We start from the raw sequence: 24,590 nt of genomic DNA on the forward strand, positions 1-24,590 counted from the left end.
TTACCCCGTCTTCGAATCCTTGCTCGGGATCACAATGAACACATTCACTCACGAGCCGAGTACCATCCTTGCTAGTCGTACGATGAAGGCTCATAGATACGTGATGGGATAGTTGGTAAGGGCAATGTACAAAGATACCCTCATATTTGCACCGACTACGTATCGTACTTTAGCAGGACTTGAGAATTATCGAAAGTGGGTACAAAGTTCACGTGAAGCTTAATCCCGGGATCTGGAGTGCTCCGGAGTGGCTTCCCTTTGAAGCCGAGACCTTCTTGCGCTCGCTGATTGTTAGTCAAGTGCATTGTTCAACGGTGGTTTGCCGCGGCTTAGATTGAGAATTACTATAGGAAACTAGAATGGCAGGAGCGTGCATAGGCGAGCCGGATGAGCTCGGTACGAGTTCAGCCTCCTCGCAAAGCCAATCGTGCAATGGCGCCGATTTGCGGACGGGACCAAGAGTTCTTCCTCAAGGTTATTCCATGGCTGGGGAACAAAGTTTGGAAAAAGCTTCATAGGTGACAGAATGGCTCGTCATAGCCTCCTGAAAAGACAGACCAATAGAAAAACATGAAACAAGCCCGCTGCTAGATTTCTTCCGAGAAATGGCAACAGAGTTTGTGATTAGATTCTTTTTCCAGTGCCTTTCCCGCCTTCAACCTCTGAAATGCCATGGATGCTAACGCGAGCCGTGTACCGAAGGAACGACAACGGCGGATGGTGGGAAAGCCTAAAAAAAGTTATCTGGCTTCATGGCCGGCGCAGACAGTGATAGCGAAGTATAGCCCGCTCGCTGTCAATGGGCTTCAAGCGGCGATCATCGGACAAGCGCGATGGAGACCTCTACAGGGATCGCGGCTATGTAGAGTTACTTGGCAAGTGTGGATATCGACTAGATCAACTCAGGGTGTGAATGAGGGAAGGCAAAGAGTAGCGGTGAAGACCTCCATGAAGTGGGAGCTTGGGCCATTCTCCCTTTCTATCGCACTGAAATGGTCGTACAGTGTGCTTAGTTGTGATGGATGAACCAGGAAATAGGTTGTTGCAATAGGTTCGTTCACAAACATAGAAGACTTTTCGGCTTGGAAATCGATCACGCTTAGTTAGCTGGTCATAGCTGAAAGCCCCCAGCCATAATGTATAGTGGCTTCAAACAATGGAATGTGGTTGCTGGTCTTTCTTGTTTAAGAGTAATCTTCTAGAGTTGTCTTGCAGGTAAGTGGACCTGAAAAAGACTCAAGTATAGAATGCATTCAACGGCCCATCGATTTTCTGCATCAATGCCATTGTTGATGGCACTTGCAGCTACAGTATTTCGGGGGTCCCGTATGTCATTCCTCAACGCTCCTGAACGAGGATGATATGTCGTGCATCCTCCACGTTCCGTCTTCCTATTGGTGACATTGGTTGGATCACAGGTGTCCACGCCATAGGAAAGAACTCAGTTGTGTGTCTTGGCGTTCGACTGAGCGAATATGTTGAACGCCACAAACTGACAGACGAACTGTTTTAATAGGCGATGCTTCACACCCCGTTGCCTCCCTCTCTTTGCGGCCTAGATAGCCTTTGCCTATTTTGGATAATACTTTCAACTATTCTTCGTAAGGGGTGTGTGCGACTGGGAATTTATCACGACGGAAAACGGACCGCTCTTGCAGTATTTTTGACCAATGGACGTGGTGGAAATACCATGGTAATGCTTTGATGATAGTGCTGTAGTGGCCATCAGATGTTTACTTGTATCAAGAGCCGAACATGATAAGAACATAGGCATACTGAATCTTTGTCATTATAACCGAGCATTTGAAGACCTCGGCAGTTGGAGTAGAGGCTGTCAAGTGAGTATTAACATGTGCAGGCATTCATTAGTCTGTTCTGTCAAGTACCCGACAAGAGGCGATCGTCATGTATCTTGTGAAAAGTTCGGTCGGCCTACTGGTGCTTATGCCTCCAAGCTCTGTCCTGGTGGAAAACTCTCCTACACGGGCCCGCTCCAACTAGTCAGCGTGGTCAACACTGTGCCTCACCATTTGGAGAGAGCGGGTGGTCATTGTCGACGTGGGCGGCTTTGATTGGCCGACACGCCCCTAGGGATCTCATGAGTAGTTCGGCACCGTGCGAACCCTACGAGCGGCGAGGTGATGATGAAGGATAATATTGTGCCCGCGATTTCGTGTCGTCTCAACGAGGATGAGACGGTAACCTCTTTTGAAAACCCTAGCCCATTGATTCTCGATGTTACTTACCGTCTGGGGTGGGCTGTAAAGTCCTGAAGCGGACATTGTAGCGAGTGAGTCGGCACCGAAATTGCCAACCGTAGCCTTTTGATCATGAAGTTGTGAGACAGATCGTCTCTTGAAAATTCGAATGTTGAAGAATTGTTTAAAAGTAAGCAAAGAAGCAAAGGTGACTTGTATTCCACGTTCCTGGGACCTGCGGTATCTTACCACGAGCATATGTATAATTACAGCAAGCGCATTTCTAGAAAACGAAAACTTGGTAGCGTCTGAAACATCTTTGCAGCTAAGTGACAGGACGGCACAGCCTTTGAACTTGAGATTTAGAGAGATCACAAGGGGCAGCCACAAGTTGTTGACACTTCTCTCCTATAAAAAGCGCATTGTCTGATCTCCATCTTCCTGCCTGCCATCCATTCTCACGATCTAACAATATGGGCTGCGAGAAGAATGGCAGACAGTTTTCGAGGTCAAGTTCTGGATACTGAAGCTTTGAAATCCAAGACTTGCCCTCGCTGCTGTCACTGATCAGCGTGCATGGGGTAAAAGTGGTGCTGCACGGATCTGCACGTGTAATTGGCCATGTCTTAACATTGCATAACCGCCGCCCGCCGTGCGTTAGGCCGCTGCTTGATCATGCAAGTGTTCAGCCATAAACATGGGGTCCCTGCTATTTTCGTAATAAATCCAGATTGGCAGCACTCCAATCTGGCTATCATGGATCCGGCCTTGATAGAGCTGCTGATGAAAGAGCCTTCGATTTGGCTATTGTGCCGTCGTGTGTATGCTGAGTCTGAATCAGCAAAACTTACGATACCAGCGCATAATGACGAGATTATTCAAGTACTGATAGACCCTTACATCCGAGAAGTCAAGACACTAGTAACAATCGGATCTGCCATAGTTAACTCGTTTCCCCCAGTAGTCGTCGCAAAACAATGGCCGGCGCAATTGGCCGAACGGATCCAGGTTCGTCCTCATCACCCCCAGGATTCAGGAACTGGGGTCTGCATTGACCCATTTCGCGGCATCCCACGTCCCAATTGTAAATCGCTGGGCTCAAAGTGGTGATCTGACAATGGTCACGTCTTGCTACCACCCTTCATGGAACTTGGAACTCCGAACCGTCAGCAATTGAAGGACCATGGGTGATAGCTAATTTTTGTTTTGTTTTGGGTCGCACGCTAATTATCCGTGTATGGGAAGCTTATTGTGGAATGGTATGACGTCGTTGCATGTTATTGATATTGACCGTAAGACCAGCCGTAACAGTCTTCCAATACACAACGTTCCGAAGAAAAAGGAAAAAGAAGAAATAAACTTGTACCTCGACGAGCCAAGTCCTGGGCTCCTGGCAGCTGGTTCCATAGTTAAGATCACACCAACCGGGGGATTAGACTGTAGCTTTCTGCGGAACGTCATGCATAGCATTACATGGCATTACATGGCATTACATTGAGGCTCTCCATGCTTCTCTATCACTTATGGCCTGTCAGGTCATCCCACACGGGAGACCCTTACGCCACGCGCTCAAAGTAACGATCACATAAAAGGCTCCTGTGAGATTGAAGAGAGGCTAAGAACCTGCATGAAAAGCTCCCGTGCGTATTGCGTAGGTGTTTCTCGGAGACCTGCATTACCTTAGTTGCATTGCTCTAGTATAGTGGCCCTGAGCATTCCATTCATATTACCAGAGACGTAGGATTGGAGCTCGTCTGTCACATATCTTCTGATCAACCTTACTAGACCACGGAAAGCCCCAGAAGCTCGATCTGCGGTGCCATGCTGCCGACAAATGCCCTGGCGTACTTTTTTCCGTATCATTTGCACTTACATATGCAGTGTTTCTCAACACCTCAAACCCCACCTCTCCCCAATCTAGACACTAACATGGCTTTAGACTCCCGGTCTCTTCAGATCGGCCAACAAGTGAGACAACGGCACGAAAATGATAAAGAAACAAAAAAGACGGCTGGAATCAGAGACATGAAGGTTGCGTCACTACTATGGCTTCCACCCTTGATTGGTCGCCCGGCGTAACCCATACTAATCATGTGCAATTTGAAACGCGAATGGGCTGAGCAGCCCGTGTTTTGACCACGGGAAGTCTGTGGATTCTCCTAGCCAGTAGGCGGTGACCACGAGCGGGACACGGGACTGGTAACTCTGCCACGTTGTCAAGGCGCATTCAAAAGAAATATCGATACAAAGGCTCATTGGCAGCTGAGAAAGCAAATTTATAGTTGTTTGCAATTCCAAGGGTCCTGCTGAGAACTCAAAGCGGTCTGATGATTCTTCCGTTGGTACCTGCTGTCTGCACTGTGGTTTGCATGTCCATTGACGTGCAGGCTCCGCTTTTCTAGGAAGGGTACTATGTAAGTCCTGGCAGACCAGAACCTTATTCGATGGCCGCAATATACCAAAGAAGAGTATAATTTGTACGAGAGACCACCTGCCGCTCGGCCAAGACAGCAGCTAGCCCATAACCTATATTTGCATAGCCTGGGAACTTAATTGGTGTATAGTTCGTTTCCAACCAAACAACCTGAAGGACTCGGAAAGGCGCTGTCTCTTGCTCAAACGAATTCAAAAACGTAGATCTTGTGGCATATACAAAAAAAATTTGGACTTGGCATCTATGTCTGAATTTACACGCAGGGAGATGCTTTTACGCACAGCGGCATCTTGCATTGGGATACGTAAGTTCTGCAGAAGAATGCATTGCGGCTTCATCTAGTGTTCTGGGCGCCCCACCCTTACGCTGCATTCCGTCTGCAGAGGGTGCTATAGTCTCATTTCATGGCTGCAGTGGTCATCGTGGTCAAGAGGATTCGAGCAACGCGTTAGGATGCCCGGCTTCAACGGCTCGTCCGGGGCAGTAGCTTTTCTCCGGGATCATGCAAGGCTAGAGCAGCCCAATATGAGGACTAAGCCAACAGGACACGATTCCGGTGACGACTCACAGGAGTGGTAGTGTCCTTCTGGCCCAGAACAATCTGCCCGCTCGCGGAACACGAAATCCCCAGTGGACTCGATGATCGCGTCACGCAGCCTATGTATTTGTTTTCTCAGCTGATACTCGACATCAATAGAGCGACATCATTGTCCAAGTCCACCTAGAGCAGCATTATGGCCCCCATATCAGATATATCGAGCGTGCTACTGCATGAAGCAGGTGCAACCGGCTTGCTTCTTCGCGTGGGACAAAGCTGTACAATCAAGCATGGTAAGAAGCACGGCAAGACTTCTCTACCCGCCATCGGAGTGAGGGACGTTGCGTAGCGGTTCGCACATGCAGCATGCACGCCAATATACAGCAGAGCCCCCTTACCCCATTTGGTTGTTAATCCTTAAAGATATGAGGTGTGTACGTGATAATGAATTCGCAACTTTAAAAGTAATACGACTTGATCGGCGACAGCACTTGTAGCCGGTGTGATGGGCCTTGTGAAGTCAACGACTCCTCAACCTACCCAAACGACCAGTGCTGTTTCTCAGATCGTCTTCGCTACCTGGAATTTAGTAAGTTGACATATTTTGATTTCACAACCATTATGAAGATAACGAGGGCCAATCGTGTCCCCGGGGTGTGAACCTGCATGGTTATGCAAGAATGTTGCACCTGCAGCTCTGCCTATACGGCGGACCAAACAGAAATATGTTATAAACTCACAGGGTGTCACAATCTGTCATAGACACATGCAGACACCGTACAGAGCTCAGTGCATCTGTAGCGAGTGCCGTTTCCCACAAACATCACAATATTGACCCACACCTACTCCTATGTTTGAAACTGTTTGCGAGCGTTCTCAAAGCTCCATCAAAATTGTTGACGTATATGGCAAAACCACGTTTGTGCTTGTCACCGCTCAGAATAATGTAGTTTCGTCCTCGTTTCTCCTGCACAAAGAGCAGAGCATGACAGAATGATTGGTCCGTGTGTAAAAGTTTAAGAGGCAATCACGAACGAGGGAGCATCATCCACGTGGAGTTTGCAATGTCGAATTGTTGATCCGGATGGTGGAATATTGGTTAATTGCTCTCCCTTCGGAGGCCTGGGATGTATCAGACCTCGGTCCGTAACGACCAGGATGATAATGGTCGTGGTTGTTGGCTGGTCCGACGACTGACGAGCCTGAAGGTTTTGCACCCTAGATAAGATCCACTATATCCAGGATGCTGATTACTATTATGCCAACAGGGACCTTTTAACCTTTCTAGTCAGGCTGGACATCAGAGCAAGAGGTGGGGTGGCTTAAACAAACCGCCCATCGTAGTCGTTTGTTACTGTGCACATGCCTTCTCCAATCCGAGGGATTTCATCTATGTATCTACTGTAACTTCTACATTAATACTCAATTGGGCCCTCCGGCGGCCCAGCCGCGTTTTTGCAGACTACCGATGAGATAGTGGGGGGGATCATCATCGATGGTCTGGAGTTCCAGCACTGGCGATTGTGAACATGTTGTTCGGATGATCGATCGTGTTGTGTATCTTCTAACGAATATTTTATTCTATAGGCTAGAGGGTAGTTATACCATGTAGTAGTTTCCTCTCTTCACCTGGATACCTTGCGGTGCACAGCCGTCATTCACTATGCTCAATGCCTGAAACAGACCATTCGAACACATGCAATGCAAGGCTATCTCGGGACATCGTCACTGTCTCCATTTCCGGTCGGTCATTATCAACGGTGGGCTCTTGGGTTTGCGAGTCATCGTAAGTTCAATTGGCGCGCAGTCGGCGGTTGTGGATCAACGGCCTAGCAGACCTCAAAGATAGGCAAGACGTAACGAAAACTGAAGGAACTGAGGAGAGCCAAAGCAGTGAGGGGTTGAAGCTAGTTGAAGTCGGGACCGCGCTTCGGCCATGGCGAAAGTACTGCTAGCGGTTTTCCGTACCGATGCGAGAAAAGCCACCCAAGCCACCAGCGTCTCAGATACCCCAGTACGCGATATATTGAAAAGATACTCACTGTGCCACGATGCTCATGCCCAGCCTTGAGGCCGTTGGTCGGTGAGAAAGACGGCCTCTGAAAAGGTCGCTCCTTAATCCTCCAATCATTGATCAGCAGCAGACGGAATCTCTGGGATCAGATCCATCTCGCATTCCTTCCATTTTCCTACTCAGCACTGTCTACTAGCACGTTGTAACCTCGAATACTACCCTGACGGCCGGAATCTGATACGCGATAGCACATTGCCCCCAAGGACATTTACTGCCAGTGACGACGATTCTATTTAAAGATATAGCTCAAGTTATGAATGCATATCTGGTTTGTAAGAAGGTCATGATAAACATAACCGCGAAATTGCGGAGGCGTGAGTTGAAGTTGGTATACATCAACTCTCCCTGTGTATTGCGCAATCATTGTCCATATGACGCCTGATGCTCCATGAGCAGTTTGCGATGTGTGCACAATGTGGACTGGACTGGACTCTTAGTTTCTTGGTCTCACAGGCTACATGGCCGTTTTACAGGTTCGACATGAGACTGTTTACAGCCAGTCGTCCACCTGAAGCTTTTCAAGGATGACTTTCATCAATTGTGGAATTGATAAAAGAAAGTAATCCCTGTGCATGGAAATTCATTGAATGACACAAACTCAGGCAGATACTTCCACCCCATGGCCAGGCCTAGCATGAACTAGGGTGTCAGTGAAGTGTTCAGTGCTCCAACTCTACGGGGGGCGGGATGTGACCTAATCTACTACTGTAGGGCGCGAATTGAGCCTTTACGGCCGTGGGTTCGCTCAAATGTAAATCGCCTAACTGTTAAAACCATGAACTGAACCTGGAACGAGTTGGATTCTGGAAAAATTCGCATAGGCATAGCAAACATGGCCAAGTTCTTATCGGTGTTCTTAGCCAACGTCAAAGCTGGTGAGCGTTCGCTAACTTGCTCATAGTAAGACCTGTCCTTGGACGAAAAGCACTGGCACTGCCTAAAGTCCCAGAGACTTTTCCGTACTCCAGTTCCCCACCATGGACAGTGCGTCCGGGTTCTACCCACTAGTCTAGCACAAAAGGCCCAAACCATGGTGAGAAGTGGAAAAGCTCGGGTTTGGTTTCCCAAGTACGGATTTACTTAGTTTGCTCACGATTTAAGCGGCCCACAACAGGCGTTGTCTTTGCAGGCGCGGTACATGCAAGCGTTCCCTTTCATTGGGTGCGTGACGAAACCCATGGTTGGATTTCAAAGTTTGGAGAGGTTGTAAATAAGAATAACAATAAAAAATAGAAAAAAAGATTGCTGGTTGTAGAGAGGAAGCTTTACCGGACTTGTGGAGCAAGACAAAAAGAATCCGCGCACCTTGACTTGCTCGATATGCGTGCACGAGCGCCGAGGAACCGATACCATGACACTTTTTTTTGCAAGTGGCTACGGATACCTTCGACGGCAAACGAGTATATCGAGCTAGCATTCAAATACCGTGGTAAGAGGAGAACCAAAACTGTAGACTTGGAGGATGAAGTGGGCAATCGAACTTCAGACTGATGAGAGAGAGAGAGGCATGGGGGGTGTCTCCAGCTGGTCAATTGTTCCTCTGTCTCTGTTGCTGTCTCTCTCTCTATTTCTCTCTCAATCTCGCTCGCCAGTGCAACAACGACCGAACAACTGGTGTACACCCCCGTGTTGCGTTCGATGCCTACTGTGTACTGTTGGAGGCGACGGGGACCCCCCATGCTCTGTCTAGGCTAGTGACCCAACCACCCCTACCCCGGCTGAACGACAACAACCCAGCAAGCCCAGCACACACCTCCGGAGACTGGACTTGTTTGGTTTGGCTGAGCTAGGGTGCTTGCTAGGATCACCCAGGCTAGGATGCGAGGGTACTGGAGTACCTCAACTTACAAGGGACACACCCCCGGAAGCCAGTATCGGCGCAGAGTCCAGACACTATCTCTCAACCGTCCGCGTCCTGGCTCTGGGACATGGACCTCAAGCCTGGTCGATGAGAAGCTCTGAGTCCAGTCTTCACTGATTCGATTTTCTGCTCGAATACTACTACTATTCTAGCTTGCCCTGCCTCCTCACCATCGCGCCATATTCTTTTTCTCCCTCTCTCTCTCTTCCCTTCCTTCTTTCCTCTGCACGCCCGTCCGACCACCTCAATTTCTCCCAGAGAAGGTCCATAGAGGTTGGAGCAGGTACGTGAACATTCTGACGATTATGACCTTTGGCTTCCCGAGTCCCAGTCCCAGTCCTCCTAGTCTTAGTCCCAAGTCCAAACTCTCAGTCCCAATCCCCCTCCTCCACTTTCACCTCCCCAGTGCGCAAATTCTGCCAATTCCTGCAGCACTATACTTTGCGCTCTCCCACTCTACAAAACTGTATAATAGATCATCGTATATGAGGAATTCTCTACTTGGCCACCACGAAACTGTTTGCGCAAGTTGAGCTGATCGTTCCTGCTTTAGAGTTGAAGAGTTTGAAGTAAAAAAGCGGGTATCATACTCACCAAACGAGGGACGACTTAGAGACCTCCTTCCCAACACCCACACTACACTTACGAGACCAAGACAACCCTCTGGACTTACGACTTTTACATGTCTTCGCACGCCGCGAACCACCCCGTCCAGCAGCATCTCCTCGCATCGCCTTAGATCACATCGAATACGCTTTACGCTTCGCGACGGAATCTTATATCAAGTAGCAGTGAGACTTGACTTTTGGCCTATAAGTCCTTTCTCTAGACACTCAGTTGTCCATTGGTGAAGGAGACGAATACATTCTCTCCTGTCTTTACTTCCAGAACTCCAGCCCTGAGCAGCAGCTGTGTGTAGTCAGCGGCATTAGCACGCCTGTTCACCAGCGATACAAACATTGCCCTGGGACATTGGAGTGCTTCTGCTTAGCTTGGTCATCTCGTGCAAAGCACTGTAGGTCAGGAGCCGGCTTCGTGGTATCACAAGCGGTCGAGTTATTTGCCAAACTCGCCAACACCTGTCACCCGCCAAATTTGCCCTCGTCCTCCCACATCAGGTCGTCGAAAGTCCAATTGGCCTATCTCGCCGGTTGCATCTCGCCCAGCTTCGATCCGGGCTTTTCTCCATCTCAGCTCTGAGCCGTGCCTGTTGCACGACGCCGTCCTGAGCTTTCACCCACGACACGCCTCTCCGGCAGTCCCCCAAAGGTCGTCAAGCTGGATCCTCAACTTCTCCCGCCAATTTCCTACTCGCAGACCCGGGGACCAAGCGACGTACCGCCATATTACGGCACTCCTGCTTCCCAGCGACCGCCGTATGCAAGTGAGAGGTTGCCATCCCTCCCACTTCCCCAACCGCCTTTGACATATTCCTCGGGTACATCTTCTCCCCGGGTCAGCTCCATTGGGTCTTCCGTGAGTTCGAACGGCGAATCTCAGTCATCCTTTACGTCTGCCACTTCGGTCACCTCCTCAAACGGTCCCAAAACTCCTTCCCCCAATCTTCCTGTGACGGCTATCACGGGACCTCCTTCCCATTCTGTTGGGACTTACGACCAGTATCCGGCTATGAACCATCCCAACGAGATGTATTATCATAATATGTCCACAGGTCCTGCACCTACTCCGCAAACCGTCACATCCAACCTACCACACTACAGCCACCCACAACCGCCGTTATTACAGCCGGGTCCCGCGCAGTATGCCCAGGCCCCTTACTCCCAGTACGGTGGATACTCGAACGGGTTGACGTCTCCGCAGTCTGCTCCTCCCGTGTCAAATTCCATGGGGAATGTTCTTCCCCCGCCCGGTGTTCACCAGCCAGGCATGCAGAGCAACTACCAGGGTATGGATACGACAGGCCAAGTGGCGCCGCCCGGCATGAAGCCGCGGGTGACCGCAACGCTTTGGGAAGACGAAGGCAGTTTGTGTTTTCAGGTCGAAGCTAGGGGCATCTGTGTAGCTCGTCGTGAGGGTAAGATTTCCACTCTCCCTTTTTCTTCCTTTTTATTTTTATCTTTATTTTTCATACCCCCAGAGCTTCAAGTATTGACTGCTGTACAGACAACCACATGATCAACGGTACAAAACTCTTGAATGTTGCTGGCATGACCAGAGGTCGACGTGATGGTATTTTGAAGAGCGAAAAAGTTCGCCACGTTGTCAAGATTGGGCCGATGCACTTAAAAGGCGTTTGGTTAGTCTCCCCCCAGCCGCTTGGTTTAGCATTCCTGGCGTCTAATGTGGTGAAACAGGATCCCGTTCGAACGCGCTCTAGATTTTGCCAATAAGGAGAAGATCACAGAAATGTTATATCCTCTCTTCGTTCACAACATTGGTGCTTTACTTTACCACCCAACCAATCAGACGAGGACCAACCAGGTAATGGCCGCAGCCGAGCGTCGTAAGGCAGACATGGCCAACAACCAGATGCGCAATGGTCCAGGTGGCCCTGCACCTCCTTCAGGCGTTCTTCCCTCGATTCAACAACATCACCATCACATGGGGCTACCAGGCCCACAGCCCTCTGTTCCTTCCCACAACTCCTCTGGCCGACCTTCGTTGGATCGCGCCCATACTTTCCCCACGCCACCAACTAGTGCTTCGAGTGTAATGGGTGGCATGCCTTCGGACAATTACCAGTGGCCCCAGCAAGGAATGAGCGGAGCCCCAAGCGCTAATCCTATGTCGATAGACACTGGTTTGAGTAACGCGCGATCAATGCCTGCGACGCCGGCAACCACCCCTCCTGGAGCTTCATTACAGAGTATGCAACAACAGTATCCTCAACAAGGACAACAAACTTACGACAACTCGCGTGGTGCGTACAACGCCTCAGCTGGCCAACAAACCTCGTACAACCCCTCCAACACCAGTCCGTCGGACCGCGATTCATACGGCCAAGGCTACATGAGAGGGGACATGGCTCCGCCAACAGGAAGACCTGCTGGTACTGGTGAACAAGACGTGAAGCCTCCGAACGGCATGATGCACTCTTCCCAGTCTGGGGAGCAGCTTCAAGAGCAGGCTGGCGAGGACGAAGCTGATCATGATCCAGCTTACACACACAATAGTGGAGCATACGATACGAACAGGAACTCGTACGGCTACAGTGCTCCATCGTTAGCTCCTCTCTCCAACCATGTACCAGGGGATATTGCCGGATCTGAAGGACATCAGACAGGTTCTGGCCGAGCAACACCCAGGACCGCCGATCCTTCGCAAGGTTACTACTCTCAGCAGACAGGTTACAGTTCTCCAGCTCGGGTCCAGTCTTCAAGTAACCTCTACAGTGTGATGAGCAACGACAACCGTGCACCTGCTTCTGGTGGAGAAGTTTATGGCTCACAAGACATGTCCGCCATGCAGAATGGCTATGTAGCCCCGCCTATCATGAACGGCGCTTCTGGCGGTATGAAGCGCGGACGGGATGACGAGGATGAGGTGTCTCGACCTGGTAGCGGAGGTTTCGACATCAAACGCAGGAAAATGACGATTGATGGTTCTATGCCCACGACCAATTTTGACCCTATGAATCGACCGGCTTCGGTTGCTTCCGGACTGCACCGATGATCTTTTTGCCTTCAGAGCGTCCACGGAACCAGCATATTTTTTTATCATCAAACGCATAAACTCAGGCGTCGTGGCTTGTCCGAAAGGCGATTCTACTTGGATTGAAATCCCGCGGCCATAGATTACAATGCCTGTTACGACTACGACTTCTCACTCCTTCAATTTTTCTTTCCGTTCTTGTTGTACTTGAGAGCAAGGACTCAGCATCGAACATGCCTGGGACATAAACCTAAAGACGCGATGACGATCCTGACGACTTGATTCTTGTTTGTTTTTGTTACGCCCCCCAAGGCTGTGTACATGCTTCACGAATTGATGCGACGCATGGAGGATATCTAATGTTCTCTAAAACCGATTCACACCTTTGACCATTCTTGCTTCCGACCTCAACTTCATGCCGAGCACGACGAGAAATCGAGCAAACGGAGATCCCCGCCTATTATGAGCTCTAGGCGGGTAATGTTCATGACACGAGGCAAATCTGCTTTTACTGTGTCCACCTCGTCTAAGACGGCCTTATGTTAGAGACGCACGAGGACTACAGCAAATTTCCTTGTTTAACGATTTGATGACGACCAACTTTCTTCTATTCAAAAGGTGCGGTGTCACTGTGGGCGTGTTGGAAATATGTCTTGAGGGAAATCAGGTCATGAATTCGAAGGAGATTCTAAAAGCTCTTGCTTGGTACACCACGATTCTAGATACTGAGATTAACACATAAATGATGGACTCCTTCAAAACATGCAAGTCGCGTTCGCTTTCACAATAGAGAAATGCTTATATTGACCCGCAGCTTCTTAACAGATTTTGTAACCATGACGATTAGTTTTTAGGACACTCTAGGCGCGCTCAATCTCACGGATACGATGGGACTTGTTCCGGTCATACAAATCCTTTGTGAACCACGGCTAATATCCGTGCTCGTTGTCTCGAAACCCTTATCCCGTCGCTCATCTTGAAAGCATCTCCAATATTTTTGAAGCTGCTGTCACACAGGAATTCCAGTCCGATTCTCAGTGTACACCACCGTATCCAGAACGCTATTAGACGTGGGTTGTAAGCGCACACCCTTTCACCAACGGAGTCCTGCACAAGAACCGACGCATCGCCCGGGTGTTATTACGGCCCCACGTTGAGTGGCCCGTGGTCCAGAAGATCGAGTCAGCCATCGTCAAAACGGCCGGTCTTTTTGACCCTTTTAAAGTTGTCCCTCATACGGTGTTAGGTACCGTCGCACACCAGATGCGGCGGCCCGATCAATGTGGTGCCTCGAGAACTAAGGCCGGCTGCGAGGAATCTAGCGTGCGCTTCGAGGACGGAGAGCGAAGTATCGCTTCATCACCTACGCAGTTTGGGTCGATTCCATGGAGCAAGAAGGAAACGTCACAGGAGTGTATTTTACTCATGCAAGGCCCCACGGACCGCAAGTAGGCGTCTCTGCCGCAAGATCAGACGGTGCGAACTATGTCGTTTGGCTGCAGCAAGGAGAATTCTAGATCCGGTGCACACAGCCTTCACTGAGGCGTACCTCGACGTGGTATTTATTTCCATCAGATCATGTGCGATTCTCGTATGGATACTACCAGCCGGCCCCCGTCTAGTCTTATGCCTGGATGAGAAGAACGTTCTTGTGCAACAGCAATCATGTTATATTGAGACGTCGTTGGAAGTTCTTGGCCCCGTGTGCGCAACCATGAGGTATGTTCTCTTTATGACAACTACATCTGGTTACTACCTCGGAATCTTCTGGGATACTCAGAGAGACTTTTAGGAAACAAAGATTTTGAAGCATGTCTATTTCACAATGTAATTACATGATGGCTCGGAAAGCATGAAATCAGCCCTAACGTATTGTTCAGATAGTAAATACGTCTTCAATAAGCCCATTAGTCATCAGAATCCAAGGTGATGTACTCACTGGGCTATCAAATAACATTGAAATTACTGGCGTTTCTCGTCGAACCTGTTACAAGTCAAAGCCGTTGCGATGAGGCCGTTACAGGTAGCAGTGTCTGACTTTGGGGGGGGGGGGGGGGGGGGCCTAGAGGTGTGTACAGAGAGAGTACCGGCAGCGCTAAAAATGACACAAAGCACCCCCGGATCCTGAGTTTGGCTCGCTCTGGTTTCCAATCGGCGTCAACAACTTGTTTTTCCAAGGGTCAACTACATCCAGAGGACCAATCATTTGTCTCTGAAATTGGTACCCTCAACTGTCCTCACTGATGGACATGTCAGAAGTCAGGTCTCCTGATGAAGATTAATTGTATTGACGCGTCGAGATCTCATTTAGACGAGGCATCGCATAAGCCGACCGCTGATACACTTTTGCACTTGTCGCAACGCGATGACCATCTGTCGGGATCTACTGATTTGCTCAAGATGTCGACGAAGCTTGTACCTCGGCGAGACCTCACATCGGAAGGCACGGTGCCCAGGATAGGCGTAGCAAGCAGCAGCTACAGAAGTATCTGTCATCAGGCGCCCGTAAGCCCTGTTAAGTCTTTGCGATGGGCGATTATTGTTAGTTATTGAAAGCACCCTGAGTGCTAGCATCCAGAGACTAACCTCGGCGCATCACTACAGGACTTGTTTCGCGCTCTTCGCGGTCCTTGCAGCTGCCTTACTGCCTCTTTTACTAGACCCGAGCGGCTCGGCGTCGTACGCGCTTCCCCCCAACTGCTATAATTGTGGCATATGTATATTAACACATACCCATCATCACCTATAGGCAAACTTTCCACTGGCTAACGTGGTATTGAAGCATCTTCTCCACCGATACTATTACAGGATTATGTATTCTCACTTCTGTTCGCAGGCTGCCAGGTCAACCTTTACGACTAGAGACTTTGGCCGACTTGCTCACGGAGTATACCGTGTCTTATGGAAGCGTGTTGGGGCCCATCCCGCCATAACTTATATATGCTGCTGGCAATTTTTCCATTATACGCTACGGTGCGCTGAACTCTGAAGATGGTAAGGGAACCAAGGACAAAAGTATCAGTATAGCCGACAGGCATGACAGGAGTGTTTCGACAACCCTGGCCTGTGCCGCCGTTATTCGCGGCCTGCGTATCTCTGGCCCTCGAACCTCATACTTTCTTGATATTACGTGGTATCCCTGACGGACGCCGGCCTAGTTGCCACGAGATCGCGGATGTTATGATCATTTTGACTGGAAAACTATAAAAGATCAGCCAAGGGATGAATTTAGGGTTCTTTTATAGACCCAAATCACCTTGACTTGTACAATCCGTCATCCACTTGTGCCACTCCCTCGGGGGTCAAACACCGTATTAACCTTTGTCTCATGCCAAATGTGACCAACATCCTGCTCGGCTGCTTCAGTCTTGCGGGCCATTGATCGTCTTACTTGTACCCTGTTGCCGGGTCTACTTCGCAGCGTAGGGCTGAGCCAACGACGCTCTGCTTTTCCTGATATCATGTCGGCATATGACCTTCCTAAAATAGTCGTGGACACGATGGCTTTTGTTTTGTAGGTTTTTTCAAGGCCGCGCCACGCAACGAAGCGATGTATAAATATTAGTACCTTACCATACCGGACACGCCCATGGGCTCCGAGACCCAATGCGAGCTCAAAGTCACAGCAACAACAAGGTCCACGTCTTGGGCTATTGCTTAAGATTCGCCGTTGGACCAGTCATATTTATTGTTCAGTCGTAAAATCAACTGCTCCCTTGCCTGACTTTACGTTTTGGTCTCCCATACCTTGGGTAAGCCGTATATACAAACGGTCACACAACTGCACGACTCTGCTATCTCCTGACCTGAACACGGCTACCTAGTTTATTCCAGATTTTGCTATCTGCTGTCTACTAGTAATAGCAAATAAACTCTAGTGAAATTCGAGGCTATCTCGTACGATTTGGAGTGAAGTAGCCTAACAAATAGCTATGACCATGGTCGGATCTTTTGTCCACGGTTCACCGGGATCATGCTTAGCCAAATTTGACCACGCGACCCTAATACTCAAAGCTATGAAGCAATACATCTTCCATAAACAAATTAATGGTTGACTATTAACGATCAGCGGCTTTGTCATAAACACACCTCGCTATCCCGTCGCTGATCATGCATTATGCATCAGGCACAGGCCCTCAGAGGAAGGAAGTAAGTAGAGTAACAAGATAACAGTATTACCATAGGATACATAGGGACATCACAATCCATAAACCCTGAGTTCAATGCCAGTCAATATTATTTTTCCGGTCTAGGCCCAACCTGTCGCAGTGATACATAAAAAAACAATTTACCAAGAGTTGTGCATAGCGTGCTCATTTCGATGACGTGACTGCAAGTTGTATCGCCCACCAGTCGCAAGAACCCGTTTATAGTCTAGAATGCAAAGGCTTGCAATGCCGATAAAAGCTCAATTTGGTCGTTTCGTGGCCTTTCCTCCAGCCTTCTTACCCAACGCCTTGCTGGGCTTACGTTTCTGATTGGCCTCTTCAGCTGCTTGTTCGGTTGCGAGATTAACCTGTTTCTCTAAGTCCGCGATCATATCTTCGTAGCCGCTTCGGATCTGTGCCCATCGTAAAGCCCAGGTTCGATAAATGTGGCGTTGCTCTTGCCACATCCCGCGCAAAATGTGGTCTATTGCTTCCGAGACATGTTGGGGAGTGGGAATCGACTGGATTTTCTTAAGACGAGTGACCGGATCTGCCCCGGACATCATGGTGCTGAGTTTCTGGTAATAGAATCCCAGATATAACGTGCCATCGAATGTCAGCACGGCCTCGATGTCTTCCCAGGAGCTATTCATGTTCTGAGGGTCGGTAGTTGCGCTGTAGCCTTGGACTTCGCATTCAATGTTTGAACCACTCCATCTGAGCCCTGTGATAGCGAAAATGTTCAAGGTGAGCAGCCCTTCAGCATTGTACCTGTTCTTGGTCCTCTCAATGACTCCCAAATCATTCACCAATCCTCCATTACACTTCTGTCGGGTACGCTTAGAGACTGGGCCATTGGTGCTGTTGAACCGATTCTGTTGAATGCGTTCCTCTCCAGGAAAATCAATCTCTGAAGCATGTATAGCCTCATCAACTTGACGTGAAGTAATCTGGACGCCGTTGCCGCCAGCCTTGTCTTTTGACAGACGCTCACGAAGTGCAAGAATCGCCTTTTCTGCCTTTATTGCTGCGTTCAAGAGCTCTGTGCTAGAGAAGTGTGGTGCGTTCGCAGTCACATTCGTGAGATCGACGGCGGTGGTGAGGTCAATCAGGGTGATACCAAAAGCGTTATCAGGCACAGCCATTGGTCTGATGGTTGGCAAAGACCAAATGAGTGCATCATCCTGGCTGACAAGGTAGTGATTGCAGCACTTGACAATGTCCATCAAACCAATATCGAACGGGTACCTCGCCGAAATGAAGATTTGCATGTCGCGAAGGTCTCCGCATTGATGCAGCAAAACTGCTACGTGTCGAAGTAACTTGGCTTTTGCCGGGTGGCTGGCCGGTTCCCCGTTCCATATACGAAACCAGCAAGGCACGTCCATCGGTTTGAATGTAATGCTGCGAATGAATGACCGTCTTTGAGGCGTGATCGCAGAGAGGAACCGCAGAATCATTGAAGCTTCAAAAAAGTTGAAGGTGTTGACACGATAGAAGACGGGGTAGTTCTCGAGCTCGAAATAGAAGTGGCGGCAAGTTCGTGTGATTTGAGACATCCAGAAGACGCGCCTGGTCACTTCTTTCCCCTTGAACGTCATGTCCTGCAGTGCTCGGCCGTGTAATGAGCGGCGGCAGAGGAACTTGTTCGATTTGGCTGCAACTTGCTGTGGTAGCAGAGGCTGCTCTTCGACGAGCGCATACTCGTAGATGGAAATGCGAATCTGACCACCAGTCAGTAAATTGACGAGACACCGCAGGGATAATGCGGGACCACTTGAATGACGGTAACTTGTTATGTCACATAACTTGTGCTTGTTTCAGCAGGATCGACTTGATTGGGGAAAAGACGATACTTGCCTCAAGTGGAAACTTGGCAAAGAAGCCTACACGTGCATTGCTTGCAGTCACGGCAGCGTGCCTGTGCGACTGGTCGTTGAGGGCAAGAAGAGGTGCCATTTTGTTGGAAGGTCAGACGAACGGACAAGGTCATTCGCCGACTCGGTAGCTGACGACGAGGTTATATTACCATCTGGATAGTTTACGATGACAATGAGGTCAACTCGCCCACTGAGCGGTTAGTTCTGTAGCCGATGAGGGTGGTCGGGATGTGTTAGGATGGTGGTGATTGGGATGTATGAAGCTGGTTGCTGCCAGTTGGGATAGAAGAAAGAGAGCAGTTTCTTTTTTTGAGACTCAAATGTTCCGATCTTATGAGTCTAATCAGCTGCAATTGGAAATGTACATGCAAAATATGCTCGTGATGACGGTGCCTGCCTAGGCAATTATTGATGCTTCCAAAACGTTCTTACCGATCTTGAGCGTGATGTGAATTTAGGGTTTTGGGCCTGAATCTCGCTTGGAAAGCGTTTGCGTAAGTTATACGAAGCAATGTATCAAAATTTGATAAGAAACGCCTAGTAGCAGAAGGTTGCATGTCCGAATCGTGGTTGGTCTCGATAATTGATGTCTGGTGGCTGTTTGAGGTAGGAGAGGACTCTTAGTCCAGTGACGTGGAAAGTCATCACCTATTAAGGTTTCTGTCACAACCGTCTGCGTCCCTGAACGTAGTTTCTGGAACTGATTGATACAATGCTTTTTATCCGCCAATTTTTTTTGTCGTTCTGATGTTGCTTGTGAAGTGAAGCCTTTGCTTTTCAAACGATGAGCGTCTTAACGATGATTGGCAGGACCTTGGTTTAATTTGACTACAAGAACTGTTGTACCATGCATGGCATCAAGTTGTATTATAATCTATTTCAATCAAATTCCAGTTTACAAGAGCCTTGGTTGATAAATTAAAGCGTGCGTAGAATGTTGTGTGCTTGCAAGTGATCCGTCAGGATTTGTCACTCAAGATCTGGCAGTTGAAGCAGTTGCAGCTATCTAAACGAGGACGCTGATTTGTGACGGTCGCTACGAAACATGACTATACTCATGACAAGTGGAATGATTCGGAGGCAACTTCATGAATATTGTTCTCCATAAAGGTAGCTCTAGTTCACGACCTCATTTTCAACACCACTCAGTTATCATTTCGATTCCAACAGGCCTTCCCCGGAATTTTGTCCATTCCCCACCCCCACTCCCCAACAATAACGACAACGTCTTCTACATCCTTCTTGGTAACACAAATACAAGTTTACACTTATTGGCCGCCAGAGGCTGCATTGCACCCGCGTTTCTGATATGGTACTAGGCCGGGAGATATCATAAAGCTAATTATGAACTTGGGATAATTCGTGCTAGCCTATTCAGTGCCAACAACATAGATTTGGGAGACATTCAGAAGTGGAAGACTCAAAAACAATTTCCATCAACAGTCACGCGAGCCAGACTTGTTGACTTGTACTCAATATTACGTATATTCCTAGACGAATCCCAGGTTTTTACAGTCCCCGGAGAAAGAAATAATGTCGAGTGTATACCCGTCTCTAGTCCTTGCCTTGCCTTGTTCCTCGAGAGAGGTGGTGGCTTGGCTGACTAGGGGAGCCTTTCTACCAGACTCCCCATTAACGTTAGATGTAGCCAGAAACGAGGTGGACAGGAACATACATGCTTGGATACCAAGCAATTAAAGAACTGCAAAATATGTCTTGCGTTAAATATCGCAAGCATAATACCATTATTCATTCAGAAAGTAATTAAGGATTATTAATGCAATACATGGCGCCAGAAAGCAACTGTTCAAGACATTTAGAAGACAAGTGCAAAAGCTCCAAGTACAACGAATAGAGCAATTGTAGTAACGCCCTCTTTGGTAGCCCCAGCACTGACGGGCACGCTGCCACCAGATCCGCCACTGTGAGGGATCGTGCCCGTTGCGGTACCATGAGGAGCAGTGTGGGCAGTTGACAGGGTAGCGTTGTACTTGGGACCTGTCGGTGTCACAGGGACAATAGTCGCTGTGGCAGTGTAGTGATTGACCTCCTCTGATGTGCTTGGTGTTTTGCTTGAGGATGGGGCAAGTGGAGAGGTCAATGATGACAAGGAAGAAGAGGACGCAGAGGCAGAAGAAGGCTTGGACGTTACAGTGATCGGTACGTGTTGTGTAGTGGTTGTTGTCGTGGTGCTATCAAGTGTTGAAGCCTTGAGTCCACTGTTGTAACTCTTGGTGCTACTGAATTCAGAGTGGCTCTCGACTGGAGAGATGGTAACACTTGTCTCGATATTTGACTTTGAAGCGTTGTATGATACAGGCACGGTAGAGGTTTTAGTTGACTTGCTTGGTACGCCGATAGCGGTTTCCGTGGCGGTGACTGGGCAGACAGTCGTATATAAGGGGACGATCTCGGTGACAACCAACTCAGTGCCTGCACCAGCGGGGCAGTTTGTGATTGTGGGCGCACAAGAAGTTACCGTATGTACGCGAGTCGTCACGACTGTAGAGGTTGTGTACTCTGGCACACCAGTTGAAGATGCAGAATAAATCCTGGAGTCAGTCGCAGAGACTGAACTGCCCGAACCCGTAGACACAGATGCACTTGAGGTGCTATACTCTGTCGATCCGCTAGCAGACGAGGTGGCGGTCTGGGCTGCAGAATAGCTTGTTGGCGAAGTTGATTCAGTGGTACCAGCAGATCCTACGTTCGTGGTTGAGGACTCCTTCTCCGACACAGAAGAGCTCACCGAAGACGAAGTGCTGCAATCAGTTGAGGCTGTGACACTATAGGTTGGAGATGTGGATGATATTGTCAAGCCCTCATCATGAGCGCTGCTGGAGCTTGTGGTGGTCGATGTGGCCGCTGAGGATGACAAGCTGGTGATCGCAGAGATTGAAGCCGACTTGGTACCAGTGGTAGAAGAACTACTGCTAGTTGCGACGCTAATTGCTTCTGAAGCAGAGCTGGAAGAAGAAACCGTGATAGCATCGGTTGCGCTTGTGCTTACTACACTCTTGGAAGTCTCGGAAACTGAGTATGAAAAAGACGACGAAGACGAGATATCTGAGGCGCTCGATGCCAAGGTGTGGGACGTAGAAGTCCCTGTGATGTCAGATACAGTAGAATCGATAGTGATGGAGGTGGTAGTGACCGAAGTATCAGAGATAGTAGTACTAGGAGTGTACAATACAGTTGTATCGATCGTGGTAGAGATGGTAGTGACTGGAGCACCAGACGCAGTAGTACTTGATGCCTCATCTCCTGACGTCAAGGCGGAGCTGGTTGAGCTAGCTGTGTTGCTATCAGACGACGAGCTCGACGTGGTACTGCTGGTACTGGAGGAAGGCGGAGTGCTACTCGCAATGAACGAAGACGTGGTGCTCGAGCTGCTGGTGGATGAAGACGTACTACTCGCAATGAACGAAGTCGAGGAGCTCGAACTGCTGGTGGATGAAGACGTGATAACGACGCTGGTGGTGGAAGCCGTTGTCGAACTTGACGAGATAGTCGTTGTCGAGCTCAAGCTGGTTGATGTCGCCTGATCTTTCAGCTCGTAGATTTTGATATCCTCAATTTGGAAGTACACTTCCTCGAAGTCCTTCGGGTTCTCAGCAACGTAGCCTGTGCATGTATCGTAACCTGTCTTGGCTTTGCAGCTGTCCCATATGCCATCCAATCCGGCGACACCACAAAAGTCAATATTCAAGATGAACTTCATATCAGTAAACGCCTTGTCGATATTACAGTCCTGGATCACGAAGTTTGGTTTCCCCCAATTAGACGGTTGAGGCGTGCCCGAGGTAATGTCATTGGGGGTTAAAAGATGAGTCCAACTCCAGATCTTGAGGTAATCGCTTGTCCACTCCAGAGCGTAAACGCCTCCACTACTTGAGCCGAATGGGAGGCCGTAGACATCGGCGGAGCATCCTTGGTTGCTGTACTGTGCTGGGTCGTAGTTATCGCAGTTCTGGGCCTCGATCAGTGAGGCAGTCATGTCAGTAGACTTTATGGTACAGTCGCCAACAACAGACGAGTGGTCTACGTGAGCCGTGTTTCGGTTGAACTCGAGATCGTTCCAATTCTCCACAATGTCGATCTCTCCCTTCGTGGGCCATGGGTCACCAAACATCCAGCTTGATGAAATCAGTACCAGCTTGATATGGGAAAGGTGCCAAGCTTACAAAGAGGGCCAAGCACCGCATGTAGGCTTGGGTAAATGACTAAAGTCGGCGATGAAGAGGCCGTGGGAGTAGGTATTACGACCTTCCAATCTTACACTTTTGCGTCCATATCCAAAAGGGTTATAGGTGAGATCAGACTCGGCACCGATATACACCCCGTCCTTGTCAGCAGAGACCAAGCCAAGCTCTTCAGCGATGGCACGACTTTGATACTGGACATATCCCCAACTCGGGTCGGCATCGAGAACATCGCCGCTCAGAACGCTCTATGGGACGATTGAGTTATTCAGTCGAAAGCATACCATGTACCCGCAGATTGAAGTAGGACTTACCGTGAAGAAATCAAATTTGTCGAAGAAATTGGTTGAGTTGTAAACTTCGGTAACAACATATGACTTCGGTGTACTTGCCATTGCACTTGCAGTAGCCGCACACACAGCGGCAGCAAACCCAGCCGTTTTAAAGAGCGAAGGGGCCATGGCTATGGCGATAGTGTATTATAATGAATGACTGTAAAATGAAGGAATGACGTACAATACGTCCGACGACGAGCAGAAACTCCGACTCGAATACGAGACTTGACAGTAGGAGAGTGGTGTGACAGAAAAGAGGAATTTTACAAATAATGACCGGCGTTTGACTTCTCTTATTCTAACAGCCCGAACGTAAGCAAACCCTGGGAACTCATGGTCATGCAGGTACACAACTTGCTAAAGGAGTTGTGACTATGTGACTCTACGGCACAGATATCAAGACCGACATTAGAATGGCGGTGTTGAAAGCTCCTATTGGCTCTGTACTCCACCAGCCAAAATATTAGGGGTGATGTCCACCAAATGGTCTACAGAACTCGGGTAATAAACTCATTGCATTTGAAGAGGCACAGTCTGTGCCAAGTGAGTCAAGACAGGGGTCTCTACACTGAAGCCTGGTGTTGATACCTCAAAAGGATTCCACCAACGCGCGGGTGGTCGAGTTTGGTATAGTTCCACACACCAAGTTCCCTTCTTTAGGCTTGCTTGTCCGTAAAGCCGAGTAGGAACCCAATTTATTGGTCAGATTGTTCAGGGATACGGAATAAATAAGCTTAAACACATGATCACATTTGCATGGACAAATATGAAAATTGAATGCAAAGTCAATAGAAGCGCAGGAAAGGGAGATCCTGTAGGAATTGTGTACAAAGGGTATCTCAAACCAGCTGGAAATGGCACTTGGATAGTGAATAATTCACCAAAAAAGAGGCCAACACTCTCGTTTGATCCCCCTTTGCAGCATCTGTTTATGTCTGTGGGTGTCATCTTTTGAACTCATCATTGGATCCCGCTAAACCCGCTGGAACAGACTACCTTGGCTTGACGGCCTGCAGGAACTTTTAGCTTAGGCCACATCTATCGGTTTGTCTCTACAAGGGTGCCATCGCTCATTTGGCAGTTTTGGGTACGTCCTAACAACACGAACGCAGGCCATGGTATTCAGATCATAAATCGGGTGAGGTAAAGACTAAGGTTAAGTTACTTGGTGAATCTATGACCGTACTTAACTTAGCACAGTCGTGTGGGGTTCTTTGAGGCTCTCGAGGCTAGCTAATAAGGCCCAAGAGATCCAGACTACCTTCGCAAACAGAAAAGGGAAGATTCGGGGAAAATCATTTGCTGGGA

The 24,590-nt window shown here is 48.9% G+C and overlaps 4 protein-coding genes across 4 annotated transcripts; 2 read left to right on the forward strand and 2 right to left on the reverse strand.

The window, feature by feature from the left end:
• Window positions 1–8,528: 8,528 nt before the first annotated feature.
• BKA67DRAFT_567889 (uncharacterized protein) lies at window positions 8,529–9,124 on the forward strand. Its single transcript, XM_046103004.1, has one exon. It carries the CDS (start codon window positions 8,735–8,737, stop codon window positions 9,032–9,034), a length of 300 nt encoding a protein of 99 aa, XP_045957190.1. The 5' UTR covers window positions 8,529–8,734; the 3' UTR covers window positions 9,035–9,124.
• Window positions 9,125–10,767: 1,643 nt separating this feature from the next.
• BKA67DRAFT_536620 (uncharacterized protein) lies at window positions 10,768–12,738 on the forward strand (the record flags this gene model as incomplete). The annotated part of the gene is made up of 3 exons (XM_046100191.1): window positions 10,768–11,140; window positions 11,230–11,362; window positions 11,421–12,738. 3 exons carry the CDS (start codon window positions 10,768–10,770, stop codon window positions 12,736–12,738), a joined length of 1,824 nt encoding a protein of 607 aa, XP_045957191.1.
• Window positions 12,739–17,125: 4,387 nt separating this feature from the next.
• On the reverse strand, window positions 17,126–18,824 carry BKA67DRAFT_659571 (uncharacterized protein; the record flags this gene model as incomplete). The annotated part of the gene is made up of 2 exons (XM_046107463.1): window positions 17,126–18,589; window positions 18,756–18,824. 2 exons carry the CDS (start codon window positions 18,822–18,824, stop codon window positions 17,126–17,128), a joined length of 1,533 nt encoding a protein of 510 aa, XP_045957192.1.
• A 3,474-nt stretch (window positions 18,825–22,298) lies between these two features.
• BKA67DRAFT_518708 (concanavalin A-like lectin/glucanase) lies at window positions 22,299–23,342 on the reverse strand (the record flags this gene model as incomplete). The annotated part of the gene is made up of 3 exons (XM_046098032.1): window positions 22,299–22,881; window positions 22,930–23,195; window positions 23,262–23,342. Coding segments are annotated over 3 exons (930 nt in total), but the record flags the coding sequence as incomplete, so codon positions are not given.
• Between the last annotated feature and the right edge of the window lie 1,248 nt (window positions 23,343–24,590).

Source organism: Truncatella angustata (assembly GCF_020726525.1).
Source record: "Truncatella angustata strain MPI-SDFR-AT-0073 chromosome Unknown BKA67scaffold_5, whole genome shotgun sequence".
Classification (NCBI taxonomy): domain Eukaryota; kingdom Fungi; phylum Ascomycota; class Sordariomycetes; order Amphisphaeriales; family Sporocadaceae; genus Truncatella; species Truncatella angustata.

Bases quoted from the DNA above. Each gene is read 5' to 3' on its own strand.
- BKA67DRAFT_567889 (XM_046103004.1), top strand. From the start codon at position 8,735: ATGAGAGAGAGAGAGGCATGGGGGGTGTCTCCAGCTGGTCAATTGTTC.